This window comes from Macaca fascicularis, chromosome 19 (assembly GCF_037993035.2).
Source record: "Macaca fascicularis isolate 582-1 chromosome 19, T2T-MFA8v1.1".
In the NCBI taxonomy this organism is placed as follows: Eukaryota; Metazoa; Chordata; class Mammalia; order Primates; family Cercopithecidae; genus Macaca; species Macaca fascicularis.
The window spans coordinates 36,960,282-36,984,717 of NC_088393.1; the positions used below are offsets into that span (position 1 = coordinate 36,960,282).

At 49.9% G+C, this 24,436-nt stretch overlaps 1 protein-coding gene and 1 long non-coding RNA gene across 26 annotated transcripts; one reads left to right on the forward strand and one right to left on the reverse strand.

Annotated features, from left to right (window-relative positions):
* Positions 1-531: 531 nt before the first annotated feature.
* Positions 532-23,381, reverse strand: C19H19orf12 (chromosome 19 C19orf12 homolog). 25 transcript variants are annotated; one of them, XM_065536276.2, is made up of 6 exons: positions 14,926-15,029; positions 11,887-11,990; positions 11,392-11,512; positions 7,411-7,580; positions 4,776-4,865; positions 532-2,645 (listed from the first exon to the last, which is right to left on the reverse strand). In XM_065536276.2, exons 4-6 carry the CDS (start codon positions 7,568-7,570, stop codon positions 2,380-2,382), a joined length of 516 nt encoding a protein of 171 aa, XP_065392348.1. In that variant the 5' UTR covers positions 7,571-7,580; positions 11,392-11,512; positions 11,887-11,990; positions 14,926-15,029; the 3' UTR covers positions 532-2,379. The 25 variants fall into 25 exon arrangements, with proteins under 25 accessions (XP_065392348.1, XP_065392345.1, XP_065392347.1 ...); XM_065536273.2 differs by lacking the exon at positions 14,926-15,029 and adding an exon at positions 14,470-14,638; XM_065536275.2 differs by lacking the exon at positions 14,926-15,029 and adding an exon at positions 14,464-14,638.
* Positions 14,643-21,186, forward strand: LOC141409078 (uncharacterized). Its single transcript, XR_012427429.1, has 2 exons — positions 14,643-16,802; positions 20,714-21,186. It is a non-coding gene; the product is annotated as an uncharacterized lncRNA (long non-coding RNA).
* Positions 23,382-24,436: the final 1,055 nt, after the last annotated feature.

A 24,436-nucleotide genomic window follows, 5' to 3' on the forward strand; every position in this document is an offset into this window, starting at 1 on the left:
AAGTGGTACAAAAATGATTAAAGTGGCTTCATTAACTCCAGGAGTGTGGCTTGTGCTAGGGCACCTGATTTGTGCTAGACAAGGCCAGCGGAAGAGCAATCGCTCTGCAAGAGAAAGGCTTGGCCCTTCCTTAATCACCATGGGTTATAATTCACCCTGAAGTCCTTACACACATGGAGGTGCCAAGATACCGAGCTTTCCTCTAAGCGGGGCCTCAGAAGTGCCTCCCTCTGAGCCTCCAGGGGCTGAGAGCCCCAAGTCCCTGCCCTGCCCCAGGACCTGGGGACCAAGAAATAACATTTTTTGTAGAGATGGAGGTCTCACTATATTGCCCAGGGTAGTTTCAAACTCTTGGCCTCCAGTGATCCTCCCACTGTGGCCCCCAAAAGCGCTGGGATTACAAGCATGAGCCACCTCTCCTGACCTACTCTTGCATTCTTTAAAGCCACAAATGTGGTACCTTCCCTCCCGTTCCATTTGTAAGACTTTGAATGTTAGAGATACCTTACACATAATATGTGGGAAAATGACTTTTTAGAAAAACATTTATTGTAATCGATCACACTCAAGTTGTAGTTCTGAAAGCAAAGTGAAAACACACAGTACAGCTATGCCTCAGTATCCATGGGGGATGGGTTCCAGGACTGCAACCCCAACCCTCCGGCACTAACATCTGAGGATGCTCAAGTCCCTGATGGGCAATGGCATAGTGTTTGCTTATAACCTATGCACACCTTCCTGTATAATTTAAATCATCTCTAGATTTCTTACAATACCAATACACTATAAATGCTATGTATGCTAAACCATATCGTTTAGGGAATAATGGCAAGGAAAAAAAGGTCTGTATGTGTTCAGTACAGACGCAATTTTTTTTTCAAATATCTTCTATCCGAGGCTGGTTGGATCCAGATGTGGAGTCCACAGTTATGGAAAGCTGATTGTTCTGGGGAAATCTTCAGGGGAGAAACATTTCTTAGAGATGGTTTATATCACACCACTTCAGTAAGAGCAATACAGGCATACCTCATTCTACGATGCCTCATGGATACTGTTTGTTTTTGTTTTTATTTTGGAGACAGAGTCTCACTCTGTCACCCAGGCTGGAGTGCAGTGGCTCCATCTTGGCTCACTGTAACCTCTGCCTCCCGGGTTCAAGCAATTCTCCTGCCTCAGTCTCCCAAGTAGCTGAGACTACAGGTGAGCACCACCACGCCCAGATGATTTTTTGTTTTTTTTAGTAGAGACGGGGTTTCACTATGTTAGCCAGGATGGTCTCGATCTCCTGACCTCATGATCCGTCCGCCTCAGCCTCCCAAAGTACTGGGATTACAGGAGTGAGTCACCGCGCCTCGCCTGTGTTTTTTTTTTTTAATTGAAAGTTTGTAGCAGCCCGGCATCAGGCAAGTCTATTTGGCACCATTTTCCAACAGCCGTGTGCTCACTTTGTGTCTCGTGTCAGCATTCTGAACAATAAATATTTTTAAATTAAGGTTTGTACATTTTTTAAACATAATGTTATTGCACATTTAATGGACTGCAATATAGAGTAAACATGACTTTTATATGCACTGGGAAACCAAAAAAATGTGTTTCCGTGCTTTACTGTGATGTTGGCTTTACTGAAGTGGTCTGGAACTGAACCCACAATATTTCCGAGATATGCCTGTACTTTTTACTAAAAATATTTCATTTGAGAAATAAACCTCAAGAACTACCATGACTTTTCAGATGGGAAGAGTGAGGCCCTGGCAGGGCGAGTCTAGGTGTGCAGCCTAGTGGGGGGTGAGGTCAAGTCCACTTGGTATTTGAGGCTTCACTCAGCAGGCCGCCCGTCCCCTCCATGGGGCAATTCAGCAGTCCCTGGGTAGTGGAGGGTTGCACTAGGAGGTAAACGTGATTCCAGCATGGGCTGCTCCAAGGCCCTGAGACCCCGGGGCCTACGGGGGCGTGGGATCCAGTACTGCAGCAGGTGCTTGGAAGCGGGGTCATCTCCCAAGATGAAAAGGCCCCTAGGGGAGGATGAGGTGCCGTCAGACCGTCGCTGAGCATGATCACTTCCCCAGACCCGTGCGGGTGAGAGGACTCAGCAGATGCCTCCAAAGCCTGCGGCAGGCAGGCCTTTACTCTTCACCGGCGGGCAGTCAGAGGGCTGTCATGGCACACCAGCGCACATGCCACCAACACACGCTGCTTCTTAAGTAATTTCTGAACGTGACACTGCACGGCGGTGGCCTCTCCAGCAGGACGTTGCTAGTAATACACTGACAACGTGGAGATTCCCCAGGGGCATCCACTGGGCTTCTCCCAACTCCCAAGCCACCTCTTCAGAGTCACAGAGTCATCTAAAGGGGCCCCCCACCTCCCCGGAGGCGCAGCCTAGTCATCGTACTGGATCTCGGCCCGCAGCTCCTTGGTGATGTAGTTCACCAGCATGGCCAGCAGCTGCTGCTGCAGGGCCTCGCTGCCCATGACCAGCGCGGTCAGCTGCACGGCATCCGTCCACTCTAGGTGCCTGATGATGGCCATGGCTTCCTTAAAGAGCTTCTGTTGCTCGGCAGGGGGCAGCTCCATTAGGATTTGAGGAATTGGCTTAAACTGTCCACTTGTCATCCAGGCACCTAACAGCCCCCCGACAGCCCCCCCTAGAAAACAAGGAATCGTTCAATTAGTGGGGTCTTATTCATAAGCGATGGCCTTTCTGAAGTTCCCACTGAGCACACATCACCATTACCATGAGCAGGCGCATTCATGAGCGAGCCAGAGCGGGCTTGGTGCCACGCCTGCTCCGCCAGCCAGTGTGGAGGGCAAAGGTTTATGCAGTCTTCTGTCCATTTGGCTCAGATAATTGACACCCAACACACATTCCCTAAGCTCCACATTTTTAGGGATGCAAAATGATGCCTGCCTGCCCCATCTCCCACCTCAGTGCTGGGCCCACTAAGATCTTCTTCATGACCTGATGGAGGTTCCTGGGCTTACTGCAAAAATCCCTTTCTCATCACAAAGGAGAAGGCTGAGAAACAAACGTATTTTCTTTTTTTTTTTTTCTTTTTTTTTTAGACCGAGCCTCGTTCTGTTGCCCAGGGTGGAGTGCAATGACATGATCTCAGCTCACTGCAACTTCTGACTCCCGGGTTCAAGCCATTCTCCCACCTCAGCCTCCTGAGTAGCTGGGATTACAGGTGCACACCATCACACCTGGCTAATTTTTGTATTTTTAGTAGAGACTGGGTTTCACCACGTTGGCCAGGCTGGTCTCGAACCCCTGACCTCAGATGATCTGCCTACCTCAGGCCCCCACAGTGCTGGGATTACAGGCGTGAGCCACTGTGACCAGCCACAAATGCATTTTCAAGAGAAACCATCTCGGGCTGGGTGCAGTGGCTCATGCCTGTAATACCAGCGCTTTGGGAGGCCAAGGCAGGTAGATCACCTGAGGTCAGGAGTTTTGAGACCAGCATGGTCGATATGGTGAAACACCATCTCTAGTAAAAATACAAAAATTACCTGGGTGTGGTGGCGCACACCTGTAATTCCAGCTACTCAGAAGCTGAGGCAGGAGAATCACTTGAACCTGGGAGGTGGAGGTTGCAGTGAGCCGAGATCACACCACTGCACTCCAACCATTGCACTGAAGACAGAACGAGACCCTGTCTTCAAAAACAAAACCATCTCAGTGGTGAGACTGAATTTCCTCCACTAGGCAGCTGATAAGCTCCTTGCCCCTGAACTTACGAAATATCCTGTGAGCCCACGTGGTTAAAGGGCCTGGGGACAGATAAGGAGGCTCTTTCCTCTTGAAGCAGTGCTTTTCATAGAACCCCTCCAAGTTGTACAATGATAAATAACAAATCTGGCCGGGTGCAGTGGCTCATGCCTGTAATCTCAGCACTTTGAGAGGCTGAGGTGGGCAAATCACGAGGTCAGGAGTTCAAGACTAGCCTGGCCAACATGGTGAAACCCCGTCTCTACTAAAAATACAAAAAATTAGCCAGGCATAGTGGTGGGCACCTGTAATCCCAGCTACTCAGGAGGTTGAGGCAGGAAAATCACTTGAACCTGGGAGGCAAAGGCTACAGTGAGCCGATACTGTGCCACTGCACTCCAGCCCGGGCAATAGAGTGAGACTCCACCTCAAAAAAAATAAAAATAAAAAGAAACAACAAATCTAAGGTAGTTTACTATTTCTCCTTCTGCCACCCTAAAAGGGCAGAAACATTATTTTTAAATGTAAACTCATTGCCAAGGTTAGGTCATGCTATTCTGGGACTTAAAGACCTTGTATCCATGGAAAGTTCTACCTGAAGAGGCCACGTGCAGGATATGGTGCGGAGGAAGGGAAGGTGCCCTAGGGAAGGGGTCCAAAGTCAAGTGCCTCCAAGAGCCAGGGAGGAACTAAGAAGAGTGAGGGGGCGGGTGGGCCTTACCTGGCCCCTCCTCTGCTGAGGTCGGATGGCTGGCAGGCTCTGATTTCATCCCAGCCTACTGTCTGGGCCAACCAAGCCTTGAACCGCATAGACCTTCTGAGGCCCAACACACAGAAGCAATCCTCCCACCTTGGCCTCCCAAGTAGCTGGGATTACAGGCTTGCAACACCATGCCTGGCTAATTTTTTTTTTAATTTTTTGTAGAGACAGGGTCTCATTATGTTGCCCAGTCTGGTCTCAAACTGCTGGGCTCAAGTGATCTTTCAGCCTCAAGCCTCCCAAAGTGCTGAGACTACAAAGGCATGAGCCACTGCACCCAGCTGGTTTTAGCTTTGACAAACATACAGTAATATACGTGAACGCCAGGAGAACCAAAACTGGGTTTGGAGGACATACGGGAATCCTTTGTACTATCTTCGCGACTTCTCTGTAAACCTAACATTATTGCGAAATGAAAAGTTTCTTTCAAAAATGCAGCCCAGGCCAGAGAGAACCCACTGGCTGGCTGGAAGCAAAACCAGTGCTTGCTGCTTCTGGAAGCCAAGCACCGAGGCCTCTGGAGCAGACACCACCCCGGGTATGCAGCTGGGGCCAGCCCCATAACCCAGAGGCTGAATGCGACGTGCAGACAGCGTTCCTCTCCTCTGCAAAAGAAAGGTACATTCTGAGGAGGGAGAGCCAGCTAATTTACAAGTTTTACTGAACTTTTCCCCACGACACCAGTGAAATGCTCAGAGTCGACAAGAGTTGCACTCATGTGCACTAAACCTTTATGAGAACATCAATATTTGATTTAGAGCAGCACTTAATGCAAAAAGTCGCCAGGAATATCGACCAGCAAATTACTGGCTCTTTGGAGAGGAGAAAATTCCTTTGTTTTCAGGGTAAAATGATGCTCCCGCCCGTGAACAGGGGCTGGAAGTAGTGAATCCCCCCGGGCTCTCTTAGTGGACATCCTGTTCTCCACCAGCTTTTACTCAATCTGAATAAAATATGTGCTCCCAAAATAGCAGCTGGGCACAGCTACATGATAAAATGATCCCCAAAGCCTTCTCCTGAGCACTGATGGAGGTGGGGGCACAGATGCAGAGTGTCATAGAGGAAGAAGGAAACGGTCCTGTCTCCCCCATCTCCGGTTCCTTCTCAGATGGCAAGATGCTGAAGTCAGGCCTCACTAATTCATGGGGTTTGGAAAGGAAAATATGGAGAGGGAAGGTCTGGGGCCACCCACATATTTATTTTTCTCCCCAATGTGAGCCTCAGCTTAACGAAATGTCCTTGAATGTCAATCCCACTACAGAAGGGAAGAACAGAGCAGGAACCCCACCAGCGAGCTGGGGAACGGAAGGCAACCTCAGCAGAAAAGCCCTTCTCTCTCCCGCCTGTGAGCATGGAGACTACGGGCCACACAGCAGGGATCTCCACCAGATGGTAAGCTCTCCAGGCCCCGTGTCCCCAGCTCAGGCTGGCCAGCACAGAGCAGGCACGTGGCACATATCTGCCATGCCCGATGTGACAAATGCAGTCATCATAAGAATCCCTGTTAAACAGAAGCAGGTCCCTGAAGCCACCTAGAAGCCCCCAGGAGGCCTCGCTTGGCCACTGCCCAGCTCAGGTCTGAAGGAGGGTCAGCTCTCTGACTCCATCTATGGTTTGAGCCACAGCCCCAGGGCAGGTAGACCTTCTGAGGCTCAGGACACAGGAATTCTTCCTTCCCCAAGCCAAAGAAAGTCACTTCATCCTAGCTGCAAGGAACAGTGGAAAAATGAGCCAAACTTTCATTCATTGCCAGAAATTGATTTTCAAATAAAAGCAGGTGGTAAATGGCCAGGCACAGTGGCTCATGCCTGTAATCCTAGCACTTTGGGAGGCCAAGGCGGGTGGATCATTTGTGGCCAGGAGTTTGAGACCAGCCTGGCCAACAGGGCAAAACCCCGTCTCTACTAAAAATACAAAAATTAGCTGGGTGTGGTGGCGCACACCTGTAGTCCCAGCTACTCAAGAGGCTGAGGCAGGAGAATCACTTGAACCCGCGAGGCAGAGGTTGCAGTGAGCCGAGATCATGCCACTGCACTCCAGTCTGGGCGACAGAGTGAGACTCCGTCTCAAAAAAGAAAGAAAAAAAGCAGGTGGTAGAGGTGGGCAGGCCCTCTAGGGGTGAAAGGCCGTTCTTTGGGTAGTCTCTTTCAGAACAGGGGAGCTCTCTCAGAACGAGCCCGCTCACATGAAATGGCCACACCGCATGTGCTAAGAAGGTGCATGGCCCCTCCCAGCCTCCTCCCCGGTTTCCTTTCTGCAGGGACCTTGCAGTCATGATCAGGGTGAGGGAGGCCACCATGGGACCCAGGACACCCTGGGATCTTCAGAGGCCTGCTGCTCTTATTCGGGGATCCTAGCACTGGGGAAAAGGTGCCTCTAGGCCCAAATGACACAGATGCCATTTTCAAGAGTGCCCCACACTTCTGAGACATTCACACAGAAGCTTGCATTTCCAACGGACGAATTATATCTGCAAAGAACATTTCTCAGAGGCAAACTTAGCTCCACCAACTCCTCCCACGAGATGCATGCCACCACTCGTACGAGTTCATTTCTCCCTGTGTTTATTTTCTTTTTTCCTTTTCTGAGATGGAATCTCGTTCTGTCGCCCAGGCTGGAGTGCAATGGCACGATCTTGGTTCACCGCAACTTTTGCCTCCCGGGTTTAAGCGATTCTCCTGCCTCAGCCTCCCGAGTAGCTGGGATTATAGGCATGCGCCACCACGCCCAGCTATTTTTTGTATTTTTAGTAGAGACAGCGTTTCACCATGTTGGCCAGGCTGGTCTCGAACTCCTGACCTCAGGTGATCCACCCGCCTCCGCCTCCCAAAGTCCTGGGATTACAGGTGTGAGCCACCGCACCTGGCCTTCTCCCTGTGTTTCAACGGCCCTTTTATGACATCCCCGAGGCTGGCAGTCTCTGTGAGACACCTGCACTTACCAACAGCGAGTCCCGGCGGGCCGCCCACCAAACCCCCGACGAAGGCCACGGCCCCTGTGACCAGGGCACCCTTCCCAGAGTGTTTGACAGCCGCCTTCATCTTCCTCTCCCCAGAAAGGGAGCACAGCAGCTTCATGATGTCCTCCACCATGATGGTCATCGTGGCGGGCCTTCAAGGGAGAAGTTCAGAGGGACAGTTTTAATGAGCGTAAGAGTATTAATGCCACTCTAGTTCCTAGAGTTGTAAGGAAGGGTCCCCCTTTTCAGGAGAGCACAGCAGCTCCAAGCGCCTGTATGAGACAGCATCCAGACGGTGGAAAGTTCCCACAGACAGGGCAGGCGGCAGTTAGTGAATAAGCAAACAGCAGCGGCTGAGTGGGTGAAAGGTCTTCTTTGCCCTCTGATTAACTTCTGACTTAGAACAGATTAAGGAGCAACCCGGCCACATGTTCTGCTGGTTCATCACGAGGGAGGTGGTCTGACCCTTCTGGCATCAGTGGCCTTTGCACTGGCCCGGGGAATGCCCTGCACACAAAGTCCAGCAGAGACTGGGAAATCCTGGCATGAGGCATCTGAGCTGAGGCCAAGCCAGAGCCGGGGAAGGGATGGGACTCTGTGACTACACGGGCACTCACCTCCGGTGGGCCCTGAGCAGAGGATCAGATACCTTCCTTCTAAGACCGAGACAGTCCCTGCAGGCTGGACTCTCAGATGGTGCCAGCAGGATGGGCAGGAAGCGCCTGGCATAAGTCTGGAAGCCTGCAGGCTCCCGACCCAGCATGGCTCTGAACGAACAGTTACTAACGCACACACTGGGCTGCCTTAAGCAACTGCTCTTAAAAGTCAACACAGTTGTACCCATGGGACACTAAAAGCAGGGACAAGACAAAGCAGGGAGACAAAGCAACTGCAGAATAAAATACATGAAAGCATTCCCAGGCTTTGCGATATGTATGGACAGAAACATGGACGGGCAAGTGGACCTTCGGCACAATGACCTTTAGCACAATCCTCCAGGGTAGGGAAAACGTGTGCCACGCTGGAGCCAGAGCAGGGAGGGATGGGCTCTAGAGAGCCCAAGGGCTGAGAAAATCAAAGGGGCCACGAGTTGGGGGATCTCCTCAGAGCTCTGGCTGAGCCCAACGCTCCAGCAGTACTTCCCTTTCTCACCGGCACTTCCCATTTCATTCTAGGTGGAAATATTGAAACAGGTGCTACAGCAACTCGACTGAGGAAGTTATGGATAGATTCTATTGTTTATTATCTTTTTTTGTTTTTTGAGATGGGGTCTTGCTTTGTTGCCCAGGCTGGAGTGCAGTGGCACAATCACAACTCACTGCAGCTTTGACCTCTTGGGCTCAAGCGATCCTCCCACCTCAGCCTCCTGAGTAGATGGGACTACAGGTGTGCAATCACCACGCCCAGCTAATTTTATTTTTATTCTTAGTAGAAATGCCTACTATGTTGCCCAGGCTGGTCTTGAACTCCTGGGCTTAAGGGATCCTGCCTTAGCCTCTCAAAGTGTTAGGATTACAGGCGTGAGCCACTACATTTGACCTTAATATCTTTGGGTTATATGTTATATGAGGGTTTTTTGTTTGTTTGTTTGTTTGTTTTTTCAGAGACAGTATCTCTTGTTGACCAAGCTGGTGTGCAGTGGTGCGATCATGGCTCACTGCAGCCTTGAACTCTTGGGCTACAGTGATCCTCCCACCTCAGTCTCCTGAGTAGCGGGGGCTAAAGGCATGCAACACCACGCTCAGTTAATTTTTTGTTTTCATACAGACAGGGTCTCGCAGTATTGCCCGGCCTGGTCTTGACTTCCTGAGCTCAAGCAATCTTCCTGCCTCAGCCTCCCAGAGTGCTGGGATTACAGGCATGGGCCACCACACCCAGACATGTGTGCTTTTCTGACCCAAGGAAGATCCAGAAGCAGGAGTCCCTACTGTACAATTGCTCTCCCAATCCTAGGATATAATTTTGAGCCCAGAGAACAAACCCATGAATCCATGAGAAGACCACAAAGTCAGGTTCTCAGAACTTCTCTGCAGTCCCAGGAGAGCATCCTGCGCTCCTGCCCCTGTCCATTTCCCTTCTTTTTCCCCTTTTGGTACACATTAGACCTGTTCTCCACAAGTGCACAGGAATCACGGAAAACCTTGTTAGATGCAGCCAGTATGGGAGGGTAAGATTCTGCATGTCCAACAAGCCCCCAGAGTGCTCCTCTGATCTCACTGTGGGCAGCAAGACCCCAAGAGGGCAAATCCCAGGACTCTGACATTCGTTACTCAGTCTTCCAATTCAGAAACTGCAAACAAGCACCCCTAGATATGTCTTTTTGGCCCCATGAAGTATAAGACGCAGTGGGAGGGCAGGCCTTGTAAGCCCTGCTCATATAAGGGACTGGAGGAGCACTCAGGCCTGTGGGTCCCTGCTCTGACTACCCTGTGCTCTGGGTCTCCCAAAACCTGGTCTCCTGGTTTCCAGGTCCTGCCCAGCTCCTTTGCTTGCTGACAGGTCAAATGCCTCCTCCTTCTCCCCAGAAGAGAACCCCCTTCCACTATTCCAGTGTCAAGATTTGTTTACACACAAATGTCTAAACGATAAAATGGCATTATAACAGCGTCCCGACTGAACAGGCAGAAGCCACTCGGAAATGCGGAGACAGAAGGCAGAACCTGATTTATCCAGTCACCATGGTCCTGAAACAGAATGACATAGATAGATAGAGATATTGACAAAGATTTTTTTTTTTTTTTTTTTTTTTGAGACAGAGCCTGCTCCATCACCTAGGTCACCTAGGCTGCAGTGTAGTGGCACGATCTTGGCTCACTGCAGCCTCCACCTCCCAGGTTCAAGCGATTCTCCTGCCTCAGCCTCCCGAATAGCTGGGATTACAGACATGCACCACCACACCTAGCTAATTTTTGTATTTTTAGTAGAGATGGGGTTTCACCATGTTGGCCAGGCTGGTCTAGAACTCCTGACCTCAGGTGATCTGCCTGCCTTGGCCTCTCAAAGTGCTAGGATTACAGGCGTTGAGCCACCACGTCCAGCACAAAATGAGATATATTTCAAGTACATATTAAGGTAACCAAAGAAAATAATTTTACAGTAAAATCTTACAAAAAGCTCAAAATCCTGGTGTAAAACATCTAATCACCTTTGAGCTTAGTTCTGGTTTATATCCAGCTTTTCATCTGTCAATTATATTGGAAAAAGGGAAGGCCCCTTTGGAGGCTGCAAGGAACCTCCCTTTCCCAGGGTGTGAAGACCCTGAGCCCTGCCATGCTTGGTCTGCAAGACCGGCTTCCAGGTCAGTGCCTGGACACCACTCCCACAACAGGTTTTCTGCAGTTTGGGGAGTGGTGTTTTGGGTCTGCACTCTCAAAACAGTTTCTGCACAGCAAGAAAATGCATGTAGAGGTGGAAAGAAGGCAGGCAGGAAACAGATACATAAACACTTTAGCTCTACTGGCTACCCAAAAAAAAAAACCTAGCTTCCGACCTGCTCCGAATGACTTTACTTTAAGAGGCTCAAGAGATGTCCTTGCAAAAATGCTACTTCCAACTCTACCTGGCCCAGCCAGGCCGGCATCAATGTGAGAGGAGAGAGAGCAATCAATTAGGCAAATAGTTAGGGCAAGGGTCCTTGGCAGAATTCCCTTCTAACACAAAGCAGCCTAAGAGGTTGTTTCCCTTTCAGAAAACATAGATAAGGAAGGCAAGCTCTAATACAGAAACGGGTCCCCTGTGTGACATACAGACATACGGTGGGCCCCAGTATGCACAGTCCTCTCCCTACTTATAAATACTCAGACACGGCTGGGCACGGTGGCTCATGCCTCTAATCCCAGCATTTTGGGAGGCCAAGGTGGGCGGATCACGAGGTCAACAGACTGAGACCATCCTGGCCAACATGGTGAAATCCCGTCTCTACTAAAAAAAATACAAAAATTAACCAGGTGTGGTGGTGCTCACCTGTAATCCCAGCTACTCGGGAGGCTGAGGCAGGAGAATCGCTTGAACCCGGAAGGCAGAGGTTGCAGTGAGCCGAGATCACGCCACTGCACTCCAGCCTGGCAGCAGAGCAAGACTCCGTCTCAAAAAAACAAAGAAATACTCAGACACAGAGGCTTGCATGGCACGGATAAGAAGAGCTACCCTGGACCAGGCATGTCCATCTTGGAGTGTTCTACCCCCCGCCCCCCAACCTTTTTTCATACATGCACAGTAGAAAGAAATAAGCAACGTGGAGTAGTAGTAACTCAGGCTAAGAAGCCGGCATGTGCACTAGAAAGGGTGGGGTGGAGGACTCAGAAATTCACACCTTATGTAAATGAAGCACCCCTCCCACCAGCTTGTCTATAAAAACTCTTGCATTTCACTGTAAAATGGCAGCCCATCTTTCTGGGACCCCTCTCTGATCCAGAGAGCTTTCTTTATTTCGTTTATTAAACTTCTCCTCTAACCTACCCTCTGGAGTGTCTGCGTCCTTGATTTCCTTGGCCGTGAGACCAAGAACTTCCGTGACATCTCAGACAATGAGGCAGGTTTCACTGAGACACAAGCCCAGGGCTCTGCAGAATGGGAGGGCCAGCAGCTATCACTGCGTGTGTGAGGGCAGGTGGAGGAAGTCACTGCGTTGTAATAGCTCTGCACCATGGGTAGAGACGTTGTGGCTGACTCCATCCAAGGTTTAATTTATTTGCAATCATCATTTCAGAAGTTAGAGCATTAACAGGCTCTTGTTGAGGAAGAAGGTTAGTAACTCCACCTCCTGAGCCCTTGCTAAAAAGTTCAGCTTCCTGAATTCTCCAGGCTCGCCAGATTGAGAGGGAAGCCCACCCTGCTCCTTCTCCCACCGCAAGACTGTCTTTGTCTGTAAATGACAGGGAAGTGGGTGAGGAGGGAGGATGGGGACAGACCGCAGGGGGTGGGAGTGTGGCTCCCCCCTCTCCACTGTATCACACCTATTTCACACTCAGATTTGCCCACATACCAGGCCCTGATCACAGGAAGCCCATCTGCCAGCCACAGGGAAGGCAAATGACAACTTGAAGCCCCGCTTTCTTGCAGGTGCCCAGGCTGCTCTGAGAGGTACAGAAAGATGGAGACAAGCCCATCCCACCGACAGCAGCCTAGCTTTCTGAGTTTGGACCAGATTGTAAGAGATGAGGGAGAGGAAGACTCTCTCTACTCCAAGTACCCCGTTCTTTAACAAAAAATTAGGTCTGGCTCTTGTCAACATTGACCTCCCACCTCTCCATACCCCAGCGCAAAGGCAGTAGGTGGATCCCACTAGCAAACATTTTTAGATTAGCTCATAGTTGTTTTTTAAAAACAAATTAGTTGCCAATATTTTAAAATCAGGAGATTTTGCGTGCACCTCTGATTCCTGATTTCTCCTGAAAAACCAGAAGACCAGATCACATTGGACCTGCCATTCTGTGTAGCAATGGAGGCCAGGGCTGAGCAGGGGCCGTCCGCTGCCCACCCCCATACAGCAGGGCCCTGCCCTCTCTATCCCAGCCCCTCCTGGCAGCATGCACCTTACCTACCTACTTGATCCATAAACAGGTCACTTCAAAGCTTCTCCAAGTATCCCTATTTCTTTCTTTCTCTTTCTCTCTCTCTTTCCTTTCCTTTCTTTCTTTCCTTTTCTTTTCTTTCCTTCTTTTCCTTTCTCTTTCTCTCTCTTTCGTTCTCTCTCTTTCTTTCCATCTTTCCCTCCCCCCTTCCTTCCTGCATTTTTTTTTCTCCCTAGAAACGCAGTCTCCCTATGTTGCCTAGGCTGGTCGGGAACTGGCCTCAAGCAATTCTTCAGCCTGGGCCTCCTGAGTAGCTGGAACTACAGGTGCTATTTCAAGATGGTGAAACCCCAACTCTACTAAAAAATACAAAAATTGGTCAGGCGCGGTGGCTCACGTCTGTAATCCCAGCACTGTAGAAGGCCGAGGCAGGTGGATCACAAGGTCAGGAGTTTGAGACTAGCCTGGCCAAGATGGTGAAACCCCGTCTCTACTAAAAAAAAAAAAAAAAAAAAAAAATAGCCAGGCATGGTGGTGTCGCCTGTAATCCCAGCTACTCAGGAGGCTCAGAGGCAGGGGAATTGCTTGAACGAGGGAGGTGGAAGTTGCAGTGAGCTGAGATGGCGCCACCGCACTCCAGCCTGGGTAACAGAGCGAGACTCTGTCTCAAAAAAAAAAAAGAAATTAGCCGGGTGTGGGGGCGGGTGTCTGTAATCCCAGTTACTCGAGAGGCTGAGGCAGGAGAATCGTTTAAACCCGGGAGGTGGAGGTTGCCGTGAACCGAGATCGCGCCATTGCACTCCAGCCTGGACAACAGAGCAAGACTGTCACGAACAGACAAACTCAACAAACTACCTGTCACCCCCAAAACTAATCTCACCTCCTAAATCATTAATGGCCCTTCCTGACCAAATCTAAACTAGCGCCCAGATCTTCTTCCCATATGGCTCAGCCAGCTCTGCTGCCCCACAGGTGTCCTGTCAGGATCCACTTCATATTTATAATACCTAGCACCCCACCCCCAGCCCCGCCCCTGCCCCACCAGCCACCACCTCTCTACCCCACGGCTACCCATCACATTCTGCACCCCACCCCCGCCTTCTCCGCCCCCCACCCATCACATCCTCCACCCCACCCCCGCCAAACCCACATCCCCCACTCCACCCACCACCCCACCCAACCTCACCCACTCCCACCACGTCCACCACTCGCACCCCACCCCCACCCACCACACCCACGCCTACGCCACTACTGGGTGACACCAAGCCAGGGCCTGGGACTCTAGTCCCAGCTCTGCTGCTTACTTGTGTCACTTCAGCCTCTCCGTGCCTCAGTTTCTCCATAGGGACAATGACTACAATAACAGTGTCCATCCCGGCACTGGGAGGGCCGGGCTCCCGGCAGGGCGGGGACCCCCCCCGCGACCCCTAGACGCTCCCGGGCCTCCAGGCCTGTTCTTGGGGTGCCCCCTCCCCTCGCGGGGCGCGGCCTGGGAGGCGCCCCGCCCCGGCTCCGGGCGCACCTTTACCTGGGGGAGCCGAGGCCTGCGGGGCGCGCTCGGCGATCAGAGGCGGCTGCGGACCGGGCCTGGTTGGCCCCCGGCTCCCCGCCCGGCTCCCCGGCCCCGGCCCCGGCCTCAGCCCCGCGGAGGGTCGCGCCGGCCTTGGTGGCGGCCCCGGCGCTGGCCCCGCCCTCCCTCCCGCCTTCCGGCTGCGCCGGGCCTTCCGGGAAGCCACGCGCCGTGCCGGCTTCTGGCTACGAGTTGCGCACGGCCTTAGGGGGACCCAGAGGTCGCGGCTGGGCACCCCTTCCCCTGTCCCGGCCCACCCCGCCGCTGACACCGGGGCCCTGGCTTGGGTTACGGGTGAAGCACCGAGACGAGGCGCCCGGAGAGGAGTCCCGGGGACTGCAAGGCCGCGCTCCCGCAGGCCCAGCCCTGCCCTTCTCCCTTGCGCACGCACGATCAGATCCGGGCCCCGCGCACCTGCCTCCAGGACCGCGGGGACCTCCCGGAGACCTCCCTCCCTTTGGCCTGGAGGACCCCTTCCTCCCCGCAGTCTGGGCGCGGAAGAGAGCTCAGGGGCATCTGGAGGTCAAGGGTGCTGTGTCAATATTTGGTGAATGTGTGGGCCGAAGCCAGATTTCCGCTGTTCCAGAGCTGCTCTGGAGCCTCTGGGTCTGGGGGTTGCACAAGGAGAAGCAGGCTAGGCGGGACCGTAATTCCAGCTGCCAGTGAGGCTGAGGAGGGAGGATTGCTTGAGCCCAGCAGTCCGAGCGTGGGCAACACAGTGACATCCCATCTCTACAAATAATAATAAAAGTTAGGCCGGGTGGGTGACTCATACCTGTGATCTCAGCATTTTGGGAAGCTGAAGCAGGAGGATTGCTTGAGCCCGGGAGTTCGAGGCTGCAGTGAACCATGATTGCACCCCTGCACTCCAGCCTGGGAGACAGAGTGAGACCGTCTCTTAAAAAAAGAAAAAAGGAAAAGAGCTGCCTTTGCTCCTAGGATTCTTGGATGGGGGCCAAAGCTGAGGCTAGGCAGCCTCTTAGGAAGGTGCAAAGGGCATGAGGCTGGGGTTGCAGAACTGCCCAGGAATACTACTGTATTGAGACCTATGGAAAGCTGTCCCCACTCTTGTCATGCAAGGTCTGGTCTTGAAACATCTCAAATCCAAAAGCGGCTTCTGGGGGGCTCTCTATAGAGAATTAATCCTAACAGGAACCCTGCAAAGCAGGCATGGTTGTCATTGCTGTATTACAGACGGGAAGCTCTAAACACAGGCTGCTCTGCCCAAGGCCACCCTGGTTAGAAAATTTCAGGGCCCAGACTCCAGCCGGGGTCTCGGTAGCTCAAAGCCTCTGTCTGTGACCATCACTCTGCCTGCTTTCCAGGGTGCTGTGGGCACCCAGAGGACGGACCCTTTTCCATTCTTAAAAGAATGGAACAAAGGCTGTTAATATCAAGCTTCCCCAGGCCTTGGCTGGGGTAAAACAACTCCATTTATTCCTGAATCAGAGCTTTTGCTTGAGTTTGGGTGACCTTCAAGAAGGAAAGTGAACTGAGGCCAGGGGAACTCAGCCTGCTGCCTTCCTGGGACCTGAGTGCGGCGCTCCCGTTTCTCTGCAGGCAGCTCCCTCTGGCGGCACATTGCAGAACTGGCCTGCAGACTCCTCCCCCAGAGATAGTGGGGAGAGGGCCCGAGCAGCGAAAGATGCTGGGAGTGAAAGAAGCTTCAAAGTCCAGGCCCTCCAGAGAAGGCACGCATGTAAGAAGTTCATGCAGCCGAGCGCGGTGGCTCACACCTGTAATCACAGCACTTTGGGAGGCCGAGGCGGGCAGATCACCTAAGGCCAGGACTTTGAGACTAGCCTGGGCAACATGGTGAAACCCCATCTGCACTAAACATGGAAAAATGAGCCAGACATGGTGGTGCACGCCTGTAGTCCCAGCTACTCGGGAGGTTGAGGCAGGAGAATCGCTTGGACCCGGGAGATGGAGGTTGCAGTGCGCCGAGATCGCGCCATTGCGTGCAAGTCTGCAACCCATCAGCCTCCTGGGCCTCATTCTGATACGAATACAGGCATAACATGACCGCACACTCTGAACCCCAGAGATGGAGCACACGGTGCCTCATGCTCCTAAAGGCAGCTGGGGCCTCCTGCACAGTAAGCAAGGCGTGCAGTGGGGTGACCATGATGGCGCAGAAATGACACTGGCCCAGCACACAGTGATGCTTTAGGCTGCTTACAGTGACCGAGGGAAAGTTCTTCCACGTCTCCGTGCCTCAGTTTCCTCATCTGGGAAATGGCAACAAGAGTAGTGCTTATCCTATAGGATTGTTCTGAACATAAAAGGAGGTAATATGTATGAATCTAGATTATTCTTGTTTACATTACAGAATGTGAAAATGAGCGGCTTCTCCAAAGTCCCAAATATGAGCCTCGTGGGCCCAAGGTAGTGGGAAATCCAGTTCTATCCCCACCTTGACAAAACACTGTCTTGCCGATGGGCCCAATGATGCCCTAGGGTGCTAGGTGGTGTTCACACAGCCAGCCAGAGTCAAAACTCAGACGGGGCCCCTGAGGCCAGCGTTCTATGCCCTCACTTTCTCCCAAGGCTGAGTACACCAGCTCCTAAAAATTCCATGGCTCCTTCAGGCTAAAGCCACCTACCTAGACCAGGGCTGGATGATCCACCATGTGGGCCACACCCAAAAACCTGTAGCTTCTTTTGTTGTTTCTTTTGGTTGTTATTCTGAGACAGGAGTCTCCTCTGTTGCCTAGGCTGGAGTATAGTGGTGTAATCTCAGCTCACTGCAACCCCCACCTCCCGGGTTCAAGTGATTCTCATGCCTTAGTCACCCGAATAGCTGGGATTACAGGTGTGCACCACCATGCCTAGCTAATTTTTATGTTTTCAGTAGAGACAGGGTTTCACCATGTTGGTAAGGCTGGTCTCGAACTCCTGACCTCAGGTGATCCGCCCACCTTAGCCTCCCAAAGTGTTGGGATTATAGGCGTGAGCTACTGCACCCAGCCCAAACTTCTCTCTTCTAATAGTCATATTGGATTAAGAGCCCTCCCTAATAACTTCATTTTAACTTGATTACATCTGCAAAGACCCTATTTCCAAATAAGGTCACGTTCCCAGTGATGGGGTTAGGACTTCAACACATCTTTATACAATTCAAACCTTAATACCAGCTGTCTTAATCTGTTTTCTGCTGCTATAACAGAATGCCACTGACTGAGTAATTTTTAAAGAGAATATATTTATTTGGCTCATAGTTCTGGAGGCTGGAAATTCCAAGATCCAGCGGACACATCTGGTGTGGGCCTTCTTGTTACATGATAAGATGGCAGAAGGTATCACATAAAGAGGGAGCATGAGAGAGGGAAGAGGGCTGCCCTTATCCCTTTATCAAGAGCCCACTTCTGTGATCACAGCATTAATCCATGCATGAGGGCAAAGCCCTCATGACTTCACGACTGCTGAAAGGTTCTCCTAGCAATTTGGGAGGCCAAGGCCAGAGGATCACCTGAGGTCAGGACTTTGAGACCAGCCAGGCCAACATGGCAAAACCCCATCTCTATTAAAAATTAAAAAATTAGCTGGCCATGGAGGCACATGCCTGTAATCCTGCCTACTCAGGAGGCTGAGGCAGGAGAATCTTTTGAACTCTGGAGGCGGAGGTTGCAGTGAACCAAGAAAGCGCCATTGCACCACAGCCTGGGTAACAGAGTGAGATTCCATCTCAAAATATATATATAGAGAGAGCATATAATATCTTATATGTTATATAATATATAACATATTATATATAATGTATATATTATATAACATTATATGTTATATATTTTACATAACATGTTGTATTATATATAATATAATTATATATAACATGTTATATATAACATATAATATATAACATGTTATATGTAACATTATATAATATAACATGTTATATATTATATGTGATATATATTATATATTATATGTGATGTATAACATATATGTGATATATGACATATATGTGATATATAACATATATATTATATATAAGTTTGGGCAATATATAATATATTATATATAATTCTTATCTTAAGAATTATATATAATTCTTATAGCAGTAGAAAACAGATAAAGACAGCTGGTATTAAGGTTTGAATTGTATAAAGATGTGTTGAAGTCCTAACCCCATCACTGGGAATGTGACCTTATTTGGAAATAGGGTCTTTGCAGATGTAATCAAGTTAAAATGAAGTTATTAGGGAGGGCTTTTAATTAAGGGCTCTCTATATCTTATTACATATCATTATATATGATATATTATTATAAATTATATATAATATATAATTATATATAATATATAATAAAATATATATATAATATATAACAAATATAATATATAATAAATAAAAATATATATATATATATAACCACAATGGCCAATGACTTTCAATATGACTTTTAAAGGAAACATGCAAACCCTAGCACGAAGTATTCACCAGATGCCAGCTGTGATTATTATAATCTGAGCATGTGTATAGTACATACATGTCCACCCATGGCACAATAAAAATAACAGCCTTGGGCTGAGCGTGGTGGCTCATGCCTGTAATCCCAGCACTTCAGGAGGCTGAGGCAGGCGGATCACGAGTTCAAGAGATCGAGACCATTCTGGCCAACATGATAAAATCCCGTCTCTTCTAAAAATACAAAAATTAGCTGGGTGTGCTGTCGCACGCCTGTAGTCTCAGCTACTCGGGAAGCTGAGGCAGGAGAATCGCTTGAATCTGGGAGGCGGAGGTTGCAGTAAGCTGAGATGGCACCACTGTACTCCGCACACCAGCCTGGGTGACAGAGCGAGACCTCGTCTCAAAAAATAAAAATAACAGCTCGGGTTAGGCGCGGTGGCTCACGAGTGTAATTCCAGCACTTTGGGAAGTCAAGGTGGTAGAATTACTTCAGACTAGGAGTTCAAGACCAGCCTGGGCAACATAGCAATACCTCATCTTTACAAAACATTAAAATTAGTCGGGCATGGTGGCATGCGTGTGTAGTCCCAGCTACTTGGGAGGCTGAGGTGGAAGGATGGCTTGACCCAGGAGACTGAGGCTGTAGTGAGCTGTGATAGTAATGCTGCACTTTGGCTGGGCGACAGAGTGAGATCCTGTCTCAAAAAAATAATAACAGCCTTGGGCCATGCCTATGTCAAGACTGTTGTGTGCAGGGGAACCATCCTGCCACCTCCCTTCGGTCTTGGGAGAGCTTAATCCTGAAAGGGCTGTGGAAGGACAAGGTGGCTTGGGGACTGGTAATGATCTCCTCCCAGGCTTCATCACTGTTCTTTTAAATAATTAATTCATCTTCTTCCTTGGTGTTTACATCCTTCAAATATTTGTAGATGGTTATCATGTCCCTTTAGTCACCACTTAGCACCACTCTGCATATTTGCTGTCATGTTGAATGTGTGTTATCATCATTGTCATTATTATTATTATTTCCTCCCAGCTCCCTCCCTCAGTCCCTCAGCCACCATCATCACTCAGTGAATTTCTTACAGGTTCCCAACCTTTCAAGTACCAGGTTACCCAAGATGGGACACTAAAAGTCAGTAGTGGTGACAAGCCCTACTTGTCACAGAGGGCTTGCAGGCCCTCTGGTTCCTCACTAATTCTCATCAGTTTCTCCAAAGCCACAGGGGGGGAAAAAATAGACAAACTAAGTGAAAAAAGCGTGCTTATGCTGCAAACACAGCTTCCAGATAAATCCCCCCAGTCCCTGCTCCCAAACTGATAATCCTTAATTTCCTCAAATACAAAAGCAGGATGAGAATCCCTGCTCTCAACAACCTGGGATTATTGTGAGAACTCAAAGAGGAAAAAAAAAACCTGAAAGGTGCTTTGTAAACTAAAAAACAGGGAGGGTGGTAGTACCAGCAATGCCTTCCACACAGGATGGGATTTCTACAAAATGTTCCAGAGGTCAACTGTTCTAAAAAGCTAAAAATTCTACGTTAGAATTTACAAATGAACTCGATAGAGCCAAGATTCACCCTAAAATCTGTCTATTGAAAGACTATAAAGAGATGCCCTACTTAAAAATCTACTCATAGATGTTAGTATTCCAAATAAAGTGTGGAACTCAGAGTTGGATGCTGGTGAGGCCTTGGATAAGTTTACAGATGGCCCTGACGAGACTTTAGAAGGTCACGCTGCTATAAAAGACTTAAAAAAAAAAAATTCCACCTTGTCTTGCATTTCAGATCTCACTGAAGAGTTCTTCTGTGCCTGGAAGACTTATTTTCAGTCTGAGAAGAATGATTTTTCAATGGTTCTGTTGAACATGCAATTCTCACGCAAGTATTTCTATAATTATCCTGTTTCAGTTATAATACAGTTTCTGGAACAATAGGACTTTTATTGTATTGCCATATCTGTTATAATAGATGTTTTATTACAGAAAGTTATGGTAGAGTCACTATTATGATTCTGAAGTTTTTATTTCAAATTGCTCAGAGGATGGAAATTCTTTCTCCCACTAGTTTTACTTTAAGGCAGCTTTGAATTTGGGGTGGGGGTGGTTAGTCTTTTCTTCTATTGGAGCTTTGGTCTGTTTGAGATTTTGTTCTTTAGCAGAACGTTCTCTTTCGCTCCAGTGTACATAAATGAAGCCACCCTTGGTATCTGTTTGTTTGTTAGCCTGTGGTGCACACAAGTTTAAAAATAATGTCACCTAGATTGTCTCTATATATCTGCAAAATTTATTTCATTATTGCTGAAACGATCTCCATAACCCTGGTATTAATATTTTTTGAGACAGAGTCTCACTTTGTCTCCCAGGCTGGAGTGCAGTGGTGCAGTCTCGGCTCACTGCGACCTCTGCCTCCCAGGTTCAAGCAATTCTCTTGCCTCAGCCTCCCTAGTAGCTGGGACTACAGGTGTGTACCACCATGCCTGGCTAACTTTTTATTTTTTATTTTTTTAGACGAAGTCTCACTCTGTCACCCAGGCTGGAATGCAGTGGCGCAGTCTTGGCTCACTGCAACCTCTGCCTCCCAAGTACAAGCCATTTCTGGCTAATTTTTGTATTTTTAGTAGAGACGGGGTTTCGCCATGTTGGCCAGGCTGATCTTGAACTCCTGACCTCAAGCGATTTGCCCTCAAGTGATACACCCGCCTTGGCCTCCCAAAGTGCTGGGATTACAGGCATGAGCCACCGCACCTGGCCGATAAACTATATTTTGAGAAGGTAAATACTAGTGATCATGAAACACTAATACTAGTGATCATGAAAACAGGGGAGCTGAAACTTCTAGGTGCATTCAGGCTAGGTCATATCCTATTTCAGGTGGTAGCTCCACCTCGAAGAGCAGGGGGCTGGAGATTTTCTTAGTTAAATCAGACGCTGCAGAAACCCCAGCTGCTAGAGGCAGAGCTGGGATTCAGGAGTGGGTTTGCTGACTCCAACAGTGAAGGTCTTCCCTTCCAAGAAAACCCCACCCGTGGGGAAGGGTGACCCTCAAATCTTGAACATCAGGTCCAGCTTTTGGTCCAGGTGACTTTTCCACAATGAAAGGATTCAGGTCTCCGAGAAGTCGCAGAATATCTGCCCACAGCAGTCTAGCCTCATCAGAACCCACCTTCATGTGTAGCCACCCTGTCTCCATGTTCCTGGTAATGCGCGCTCCCAGGCTCAGAGTCTGGAACTGCTGATGGAGCGGCAGGTCCTGGACCCTGCGAAGAATCGAGGTTCCCCAGTCACAGTCTTCGATTAGACAGAGCTCCTCCAGTTCTCAGAGGATTTCTTAGGCTACCCTGAAAATAGAGAGAGGAAGGGACCTGCCCTTGGTCACACTGTCAGTAACAGAATCAGAACAGAAATCCAGGGCTCTTGGTCTTCCAGCCTCTGTTCTTCCCTTAACCCAAGGCTGGCAGAGATGGGGAGACTGCAGAGGCCCCTGAAGGTGGGGGCATTTGCACTGAGTGTAGAGTGCCTTTGGAAGGCAGGGAAGCCCAGGAAGGTAAACACACACACAACGTTGCAAATGTGGAGAAAATCAGAGAGGAGGAAATGTCAGGGACTCTCCAGCACGGAAAACATCCTGATAGTTTGGAGCGCCCGGAAGGAAGAGTAGGGAGCGCCCGGAAGGAAGAGTGGGCACCTTGGAATCTGGAAGGCGTTCTTTTTCGTTTCACCTGCAGTGGGATGGGGTCTCTGAGGTCTGCCCTCCCTCCTACTCTACATGCATTACCCATCCTATAGCCGGGCCGTCCCTGCAAAATTCCAGCCGCACTGGGGAACCACACTTCTGACTTCAGAATGAAACCAGTGTTTTGCACACATTCGTTCCTCAGTTCCCTTGCTGGGACCCTTCTGTTATGAAAGCAGAGATCCCACCCGAATAGGGTGACTTTGGGGCGATGGATTACCTTTGGCAGTTCCTGTGGGTCAGGAATTTAGGGGTGCAACGTGGGCCCACAGCATACCCAGTAGCCAGGGAAGCCCCTCCCCTACCTGAGGCTTAAGCTGGCGCCAGGCCCCAAACCCTCGCTCTTCTCTGGTCTAAATCCCCGCCGTAGGATTTTATTTTTCGGTGCTGCGGTGCTTCGCTGGAGGAGCTGCCAGGGGGAGCTGCGCGGGGCAGGCCCGGGGGACCAGAGTCCCTTGCTTTAGCGGCGGCCCTGCGGGTGCCAGAGGCTTGCAGAGTGATCTGAGCGCGCCAAGAGATTGCTGTCAAGTAAGCTCCTCCACAAATCTGCAGAAACCTCAAAGATTACAGAGCTCGCGCGGCGGGAGCGCAGCGGCTTCCCATACCCCGGCAGACAATGGGGCGCGGGAAGGAAGGGGACGGCGGCCTGGAGACCCCCGCGCCCGCAGCACGTGCACCGTGCCTGCGGCGTCCGCTTTACAGATCGTGTCGCTCCACCCCCAAAACAAAGGCCCCGGGGCCCCATCTGTGCCGGGCGCGGGGGAGGGCGCCGCACTTGCTGCCCGCCGCGTGCAAAGAGAGCCAGACAAAGGGCTCAGCCCTGCAGACGCGAGCAGTGGGGAAATAATTAAGCACTAAGGAAATATTGCATGTGGATTTGAGACCAACGGGAAACGCGCTCCCAAACAATGCCCGTTGTTTGCACCGATCCGCTTTTCTGCTAAGTTTCCTCAAGTAATTTGCATGCCATTTCAATAAAATTAACGAATTATGGTCGAGTTTTCTGTTTTATTGACATAAAATTAAAATCTTCCTTTCCTTTATTATTGAAATAATTCTATCCGCCCCCGCCGGCCCCACTCCCCGGGCAGGCTGCACAGAGCGCCAAGGAAATCCGTCCTCCCAGCCAGACGCCAGCGGCCTTCTGCTGCGCTCCATAACTAACTCCCCGGAAACCCTGCGTTTGTTCTGGCTGCCCCCTTTGACTGTGATAATAACTAGAACTTCAACCCTCTCACTTTCTTACGCCTCCTTTTGTGACAGTGAAAGCACCAAAATTTCCGCGTAGGAGGGACTCAGGGACAACGATGCAATTGGAAGGCGCTGGAAGGTAAGGGGCTTCTCTTAAAGCTGCATTTTCAAAGTGAGCACACTGTTTGCTAAGGTTTTATATTGCACCTTTTAAAAAAGGTAATGTGGGGCCTGGCGTGGTGGCTCACACCTATAATCCCAGCACTTTGGAAGGCCTAGAAGTTCAAGACCAACCTAGGTAACATAGTGAGACCTCCTCTCTACAAAAAATTTAAAAAAATTAGCCGGGTGTGGTAGCCTGTGCCTGTAGTCCCAGCTACTTGGGAGGCTGAGGCAGGAGGATCACTTGAGCCCAGGAGCTTGAGGCTGCAGTGAGCTATGATTGCATCACTGCCCTCCAGCCTAGGAGACATAGCAAGACCCCATTTCTTTAAAAAAAAAAAAAAAAGACTAAGACTAAGAAATCATCACTAGCTGGTATTATTAAGGAACAACATCAGCATCACTGTAGTTGTTATTTATTGC